The 9319-nt window shown below is 49.8% G+C and overlaps 1 protein-coding gene across 1 annotated transcript; it reads left to right on the forward strand.

Moving 5' to 3' along the window:
• Positions 1-335: 335 nt before the first annotated feature.
• Positions 336-5275, forward strand: LOC135913881 (adult-specific rigid cuticular protein 15.7-like). The gene is made up of 3 exons (XM_065446561.1): positions 336-468; positions 3819-3989; positions 4549-5275. Exons 1-3 carry the CDS (start codon positions 460-462, stop codon positions 5020-5022), a joined length of 654 nt encoding a protein of 217 aa, XP_065302633.1. The 5' UTR covers positions 336-459; the 3' UTR covers positions 5023-5275.
• The last annotated feature ends 4044 nt before the right edge of the window (positions 5276-9319 follow it).

Here is a 9319-nt window from a genome sequence, read left to right on the forward strand (position 1 = left end):
GCAGCTTCGTATTGAAGTGAATTGTCTCGCTTCTGTGTGCTGCTCGGTTGATGTTCGCATCATTTAGGACGCCCGACGTCAAGCGATAACTAAATCAAACTCGTACACCGCGCGTAGCGTCGGCGTTTCCGGCGCGTGCGCGTTGGATTAGCGATTCCGGCGCCGCGCGGGGAGTCGTCGCTGTGTTCACCGATCCGCCCATGAAGCCGCGCGTTCTCATTGCGCGCGAGAGACGGCCGGACAAGGCGGAGCGCCCGAAACTGAGAGGAATACAGAAAGGGAGTGACTGCAGTGCATCTGGATCGTCCCCCGCCCCCTCCCCACTTTTGCATGCATTCCGGGCCACACCACGCTGCGTCGGCCCGAGCCGTATAAAAGCGCCGCCGTCCGCCGCTGAGAACACACGCGATTTCACCACCACCGCAGCAGCAGCACCAGCGGCGGGAGCAGCAAGCAACCATGTGGAAGGTGAGAGCAGCAGGGATGTGCTCGGCATCCGCACGAGCCACGCGTCCGCTATGCGGAGGTCGTGGCACAGAGTCTCCTGCGCTAGAGGGAACTCTGGCGCTGCCGATCGCGCATCTATCGCAGGAATGATGGTTAGCCGTCTACATGGATTTGTCTAATATTCCATTTTGTAGCGTTAAACAACCTTGAAATTTTATTTCTTACGTGTTACCTTTCTAAATTTATAAGCAGTCATAATTTTCTATACAGTCGGACAATTAGTATCTGCGCAAGTGCGTAATCACTGCGAATGGTTGCATTTATAACGCAATATTCTGGTAGAAATGATCAATCTGAAAAGTCAGAAAGCTAGATGAAGCCTGAATGACCAACAATAGGACAATCCATGTACTCTCCAGCACAAGCTAGCTAGCTGAACTGCTATCCATTTGAGCTTCCGTTGACACTAGGCCATAATTGCCTGTTGTAATTTTTGCAGCAAACTTTATGAGCAAATTTTATGGGTTTTGCGCGTGCCGCTAATGGCACGCATTGCCTCTAGCGCTTCAAAACATATCCGCCGCTTTGTTTCTTTCTCTACTGCGCAAAGCCGTAATGTCCGTGGAAAGCAAGCTTGAGTGTCTGAATAACCCTTAGAAAAGCACTCAAGCTTGATACTTGACATCGTTCTCGTGAGCAGGCTATAGGAGAGACATACAAAGATCAGGTTTCGGCAAGAAGGCAGCCGAAAAACTTATGATGAGATCTGTAGAACTTCAAGGTCGTGGGGTAATCAGCAATGTCAAAATGAACTGCTAAAATGGGCGGAGACACGGCTAGATGAAGCGCAGCAGGGTCCATATGCAGTTATCTTGCGTTTCAATTAACCTTAAGATTACCGAAAAAAAAAAGAAGAAAGTATCCTCGTCATGGCGCAAGCATGTACATAGCTTCGAGGTAATTAAACACTGAGTAGAACTAGCTTGCAGAATACACCCTTGAGCTAATCTCAGGCTGCATGCTTGGGCTGCAGGTTATTTCAGACTTGTCCCAGGTTTAATATTTCGACAACTAATGAGAACAAGCATAATGTACGATTCACGCCTAACAGGTACACTGAGTTAAGTCATCCGTTAATCATGCATAACCAACTCGCCCACCGGCACGTGCTCAGTGATCCGCTATTGGTTCCAGCTAAGATCACAGTTGAGAAGGCCTGCAGACTAACTCATGTGCATAGTTGTCTGCGCCACGACTCCTGTTATCCTCCTTCGTTTCGACGAAGTTAAAGAATTATTGAAGACTTTTTTTTAGCTAGGTTGACTGTATAATATACCTCTGCGAGTGTAATACCCTTCCCTCTCAAATTGTTTCCTGTTCATCGAACGATGCTTTTTAGCGTGTGCTTGAGTAGCTTTACTATGTTTGAGATATCGCTCCTGCTGTAATGTTTGTGCAGGCAATGCAAATAAATAAATGAATAAAATAATTGAATATAGAAACTTGTTAGACGTTTTCTTTAAAAATAAACCATATATACTTTACGTTACTAGTAACAACAGGAATAAACCAAAGAATAATTTACCTCTATAACAAATAACGTTCAAAGCTCTCAACATTGTCGATTCGATAAATGTGTCGCTGCCACTAACAGTTAGCGTCGCTGACACTAAATACATAGGCGAAGCTCGTGGTAACAGTATAGCGGGCGATCCAACATGAGAAATATTAGAGCGACACAGCAGAAGTCAAATCAAGCAAAGTAAGGCACGATTAGTTACACTTTTGAGTTACACATGTTTCAGTTTGTTCGGGTTCAAGAAGGCTCAAGAATTATACTTTCGGCTATATAGTGTGGGGGTTCCACTCTGCGCGCGGCTAGGGCTGAAGGCGAGCTGCGGATCTAGCCCCACACAGTCGCTCCATGGTACTCCCCAGCCCGTAGCGCGGGAATCGCGGCTACGTCGGGTTCGAACGAATAGGGCAACCAGCGGCCTCAAGTGTAACGTTTATTGCTACCAGTAATAAAGAACACTGGCAGAGGGGCGTCCTCTCAGCAATAAGTAATAATAGGCTGGCCTCGTTGCCCAGTATAGTCAGGCAAACGAGGTCACTCACAGGAGGCAGGTGGCATATAGGTGGCATGTTAGGGGTCCGGCGTCAGAGAGAGAGGGTCTGCCCGGGGCGCTGTTTTATGCCTTTTTTACCTCTGCGAGGGAATGTCCTCCTCGCCCGTCAGATACCTTCCCGCGAATCGGGGAGGAAGGGTGCGCGCATCGTGAGAGCGAGGGAGAGCCGGGAGAGGGCGTAGTGCGCCTCTCCGGTGTCCGTACTATAAATCCATACGCCGGCTCTCGACGCGGGGGAAGATGGGCGCGTGTGCTCCCCAGAATAGACAGCATGTGGCACCAGCAACCGCTGCGATCGTGCTAGTCATGTTAAATCCAGAAGGCAGCACTAAAGCGGAAATCGGCGAGCTTTAGCGCAACTCCTCGCGTATGAACGTCTCTCGAGAGTAACACGATTACGCGCCAGGTCAGCTTTTTCCCACCGCTACAGGAAGAAGACCACCGTAAACCTGCAATGTTTATAATTAAAGATTTGTACAAATAATCGTGCTTCATCACAAGAACAACACCAAGAAATATATACACTGACGACACTCGAGTTGCAAATTTATCTGTGCTATTACTTTTCTTTTTTAAGGCAGCAAAAGGAAGTTTACAGCATGAAAACCGAGTTTCTGAGATTCGCGGTGACGCTCCTGCCTCGGAGATGTAAAACTAGAGCATGATATACTAGATAGCAAAGGACGTACCATATTATCAATTCAAAGTGATTACAACACCCGAAGCGTTGGCTGAGTGGCTACGGCATTCTCCGGCCGAGCATGAAGTAGCAGGTTCGATTGCCTGCTGCGGTGGTGGCGTCCTGATCGGAGCTGAATGCAAAACAAACCTTTGTGCTTATAGGGGCCTTAAAGAACGTCAGCAGTTCAATATTCTTGCTGATTCCTCCAGTGCGGCGCCTGTCATAGTCGCCGCATTGCTTCTGGCATTCTAAACCTAATGCATGAATCAATAAATCTATCAATAAAACCGCCAACAAAGCTCGCTTACTCAAATGTTCCTGTTCATTGTGCAAAATTTCACGACCTAAAGGGGAAAAAGTTTTTATATTTGGCGTTCAAAACGTACGCTGCCACACAACTCGTTTCTCTAGTTCGGTGAGTTCTACTCAGGGGACTTCCACCATGTACATCTGGGTTGTCTGTTTGCAGACTTGGAAACACCATTTATGTATTTGTACAGCGCACGCTATGATGTGTACGGGGCCCTCGCTGAGAGAGGGGCTTTCGACGCTATGCGCAGGCAGCGATCTCATCCGCCCTCTTCTTCGCCGTCCTGGCCAACGCCGGTACTCTCCGCGGTGGATACGGTGGCGGTGCTGTCGGCGGTCTCGGAGCAGTCGGCGTTGGAACCGCAGTCGGCTACGCCGGACGTGGCTACCTCGCCGGTGGCGGTGGAGGATACTATGGAGGAGTAAGTGGCCAAATAAATGGCGGACCACAGTGATTACACCACGGCATGTTCCGCCAAAACGTCATATAGGCCTTTAGTGTAACACATCTATTTCTCACCCCCCCCCCTTTTTTTTGTGATCGCCGTTCCTGAGCGAGACAACAAGCCGTCGAATAAATGAACTCTCGCTAAAGAGACAATGACACAGGCTAACTTTGTCATGGAGCCATAATTTACCACATGAGTAATAATTAGTGGTAGCCATGCTTGTGGTATTATGCAGTTTGTGTGAGAAAGTGCGTTTGAATTTTATATGAATTTTCTGAGACACCCTGTGTAATCTCTCACCTGCACATTCATCGTGCCACGAGTACACATTATTGTCCGAACTGACAAAGATTCTTGTTAGTAAGTGCTCTTTCCCATTGGATGTCCGCCTTCGCGGACATGTCCAGCATCACAACAGGCCCTAACAACTCTATAGCGTATGAGCTTTTCGGGAATACCGGACCAGTTCCGTCGGCTTCTGACTGCGCATGTTCACAAAGCGTCGTGGGTTAACGTGCCGTGCCTCGTGCAGGCCTACGAAGACAACAGGCCGAGGCCGTACAGCTTCGGCTACGTCGCTCAGGGAGCGGACGGGTCCAGCTCTCGCCAGGAGGTCGGCGATGGCAGCGGCAGCGTCCAGGGAGTGTACACCCTGAGCACGCCGGAAGGTGGCCAGCGGAAGGTCAAGTACACGGCCGACGCGGCAGGCTTCCGCGCCGTCGTCGACACCAACGAGCCAGGCACGCAGAGCGAGAGCCCCGCCGACGTGGCCCTGCGGTCGTCCTCGCCGCCGGCCTACCTGCTCGCGTCCAAGTACGGCGCCGCCGGGTCGTACGCCGGGGCCAGACCGCGAGTTGTGTACGGGGGCACCGCCGGCCTGTACGGAGCGGGCGCCGCCGGATACGGGGCTGCTGGCCTTTACGGGGGCCTCGCAGGCCGAGGACTCGGAGTGTACGCCGGTGTCGGGGTGCTCGGAAAGCACGGCGGTGGCGTCGGCTGGCACTAGTGAACCCGCCGTCTGCCTCTATACATATCCTTGTCTTTGGTACGGGAGCCCTTCTACGCCACTTGCGCTGTGTCACAGTCCTTCTGTCCTCCATGGTTTCGGTGTCTTGCCGTCCGCTTGCCGCTGGGCTCTGAGCAAGAAGCCCCTCCCGCTGGATGCTGGGGCTGCTCAAGGTGTTGGTGACAAATGTGCGATGTGCTCTGCTTCGCTGCGCGTTAAGAAAATAAACGTCCAATCGTTTGCAACAAGAAAACTGCCTTCGCCCTGGTGCATTTGCCGAGCAATGAGCTCCGCGTGGTGAGGCAGCAGACGGAGCACTGACTCGCGCCTTCAATCGTTGTTCGCGCAAGCTCTCGCCTGTGTTGTAACTGCGCCTCGGCAAAGCCAAATCAAATCGCGCCAAGCGTCTCAACGCTCTCGTTTGCCCAGGAGCAATTCATAACTCGAAGTACTACTCAGTGGCGTTCAATAAGTCATTAATGCTTTATATTCTATACGCTCATTTTACACACTCATGGCGTGCCGCCACTTCCTCCCCATTAGCTGCGCCGTCACGTGCCCAATGGCGCACGCACTAGGACAGACTTTTCGACGTGACGTGTGCAGTGACGCACGCACTATACACACCTTTATTCAGCCAGAACCGTGGAGCCGCCGTGGCGTCGGGGAAGCGTGCTCGTAGCGCACCTCGGGGCCGGGATGCGTGTTTCTGCTTACGCCCAAGACCAGTGCTCGACCACTGCGCCGCCATGCGCGGCCCGCACGTACCACGTTTATAGGTGTTCTCACGCCGAAGCGGCACACGCCCCAGATCATTTTAGGTATTTGGTTTTGCGTCCCTGGCTATGTCTGGGCGTGCAGTCTGCTCCGACCAGCCCGCATTCGCAGAGTTTAGGCGGCGTAGGAAAGTCATAATTTTAAATGCGTCAGCATTTGCGTGCTTACCCAACGAGAACACCGCTTTCGGGATAGCGCCCACAGCAGCCAGCGAATTTGCTTTTGCGCTGCCTCTCGCTTCAACGCCAACGAAGCGGCGTGAACAGAGGCACGCACGTTTCCTCAGCAAACGCCGCCCTCTGCCAATTTCGCAGATCGCTTTCAAGTTGCGGCCCGCGCTGCAGTGCCATGCGAAGCCGCCGCCCGAGTATGTTCACGGTTCAATAATGGTTCGACGTGGATGGATAACGCGCTAATGAGCGATAAAGGCTCAAAATTATCGGAACGTCATCAGCGCACGTGGCGCCTCCAGCTGCAGTACTTTTTCTGCGTCATCAATGCTCCTTGCGCCGCCATCGGCACCAGTTCATGTCGCCTCTGCGCTCTCATTGGTACCATAGCCTAATCAAGTTACATAGCATTGGAAATGACACCGGGCTGCGTGGAGATCAGCAAGTCGCACAATGCTTACGCATACTTAGTCGAACTCACGCAATAGTTTCTGCGTCATTTTTGTTGTTCTTGTTCCTGGACGTCGGGCGATAGTTTGTTTAATATGCGTCGTGTGTAGCGCCTGCGCTTTGCTACTGGAAGAGAGCTAGTCATGTCAATAAGGAAAAAAAGGCTTGGTTGCAGTGATGATGTGGCTCGTGGTACAAGAAACCCTCCATGCCCCACGATTATCCCAGCTTTTGTAGATCGAAGCACGTCGCACACTACGACCAACTTTTAATCACATTCCTTTATCCCCTTATTCAAGCTGAAAAATTTCGTCCAGTGTTACTTCAGCTTCCGCACGGAACGTTTATCTCGAAATAGCTTAGGCGGCGTGTTTTGAAAAACCTATTTTCTCTTATCGACAGCTGGCTGAGCAGATTGCATGTGCGCCCGGGCATAACATCTCCCTAGTCCCACCAAATACCTAGAAGGATCTTGGGTGCTCGCTGTGGCGTTTCGGGGAAAAAAGTACCTAGAAACGTGGTACACGCGAGTGGCCCATGATGGTGCAGTGGTCGAGCACTGGACTTGGGCGTAAATAGAAACACTCGTCCGGGATCGATTCCAACCTGTACCGAAACTTAACGAATTTTACTTTGAAAGACAGTGATTTACTTTGTAGGAACCTCCCTGGTAAATTTGACGTCCATCCGAGAATTTTTTACTTGTTTTTACTCTTTTCGCCACGACCACTTTTAGTACCACCGCTCGGTGGCGATGCCGACGACGCCGGATTTTAGCGTAATGGAGCATATAATGGTTTCCCATTGAAATGCGATTACCCACGCAACTGTGGCATGACTTAATTCGCCTATCACAGCTCACCAAACCGGAACTGTAAGGCTGCAGTGAGAGCAAAGCCGCGCCCCTCGAGGCTTCGTTCCGCTTACATCAACCAGGAGCGGGCAGCCACCGCATTGCGATAGCGAGGAGTACGTGCATAGTTGACGAAAGCTGGTTAGCACGTAGTTTTCGTCATTGTAGAGCGTCACATTCCCAGTGGCACGTGCCTAGTTACCGAAGTTGGCGACAAAGACGTTCACTGAAGAGCCGCACACACCTACTGGCACATATACCCAGTGACCCAAGTTGGCATCAATGAGGTTCATTGAAGATCATCGCTGGCCCAGTGGCACACATAACCACTACTCCTAATTGGCATGAAAGAGTTTCCTCGAATGGCGGTACCTGCCCAGTTCCGTGTCTACAGTGACCCCTGTCGGCGTGAAAGGGAGTCGTTGAAGAGCGGCACGTCCGTACGCATTGCCACTTACTACGGAGTTACAGAGGTTGGTCCGATGGTTGGTTTGGAACCCTGTTACCTCAGCACAGCAGCCAGCCACACACACACACACACACACACACACACACACACACACACACACACACACGCACACACACACACACACACACACACACACACGCGCGCGCGCGCAGACAGACAGACAGACAGACAGACAGACAGACAGACAGACAGACAGACAGACAGACAGACAGACAGATAGATAGATAGATAGATAGATAGATAGATAGATAGATAGATAGATAGATAGATAGATAGATAGATAGATAGATAGATAGATAGATAGATAGATAGATAGATAGATAGACATTCCCCGGAAAGTACGTGAAATACCTTAAGAATGCGAACGCATTACAGAGAAATTCCTACGCAAAACCTGGACGTATAATGTCGGCTCACATGTATCTCTAAAGAGCACCGACCTCCTGAAGAAATAGTGCATTTTCGTTGGTCGCGGCTTCGATGCGCGGACCAGGACGAATTTTTTTTCACCTAGGAAGCTTTCTTTAGGAGAAACCCATCTTGTTTACCTTTGTATCTTTGTGCTATAATTTGTGCATGACAATTAACCCTTTCAAGAACCTTCCTCCACCTTACGGGCTTCCGCCGAACTGAGTTGACATTTGTTTAATGGAGTTTTACTTCATTTTCCTCGATTTAGATGACCATGCGCCACTGGGGGAAGGACCATTATTGGCCAAACATAAAGAAGGGGTATGTGCCACTGTGGTACAAGACGTACAGATGATCCTTAAATGCAGCTTGATGTATGTCGTACTAGATCTGTTTTCAAGCAACTGTCATCACCATTCTCCCCTAGACAAGCATGATACATGTATAGCCTTCATTTTCGTGACATCGCAGTGTAGACTTCTGACAGTTTGATTTGATGTTTGCATTTCGGCATAGCTTGTGAGCAGTGTAGTACATAAATATAAGACTTGTATGAGACTAAAGCTGTCACCTCTTTAGTGTATAAACATAACCATTGAATGAGGTTGCACGCTGCATAGATGAAATTAAACACAATTGTACGGATCGCCTATATTTGTGTCAGATTGTGGGCACCGCTTGACTGAAGCTTTGCTTCATATAAATCCCATCATGTGCCTTCAATTTGCATAAATTTATCAATTTTTAGTTGTCGTTGCAGCACCTGAGAAAAAAATTTTTGGAGGACGCTTAAACTTTGCCTTTAAGAGTGGAACGCGATAGCTTATTCAAAGAACCCTGAATGCTTCTCACGCTTCCCGGCAACTGCAGCTTATGTAATCGCAATGTTTACCGAGAAAAATGCTGTGCACGAAGGAGAGCTTTCTGGTGGAACCGCGGCTTTTCGCGTGGGCCGATTGCGGAGGTATATTCCCCCCCCACAGCCTAGCTAAAAAAAATTACATCATTTTCAGGTTTCCGTTATTGTTTCGCACTTTTAACATTTAAGTCGGAGAAGATGTTACATGAAAGATGTAAGCTGTCGGTGTGTTCTTTTACGACACTTATTTTCGGCTACCATTCTCAAAATTCTGAGGAATAACTTTGTCAGAAATGCAAGACTACATA

This window comes from Dermacentor albipictus, unplaced genomic scaffold (genome assembly GCF_038994185.2).
Source record: "Dermacentor albipictus isolate Rhodes 1998 colony unplaced genomic scaffold, USDA_Dalb.pri_finalv2 scaffold_28, whole genome shotgun sequence".
Lineage (NCBI taxonomy): Eukaryota > Metazoa > Arthropoda > Arachnida > Ixodida > Ixodidae > Dermacentor > Dermacentor albipictus.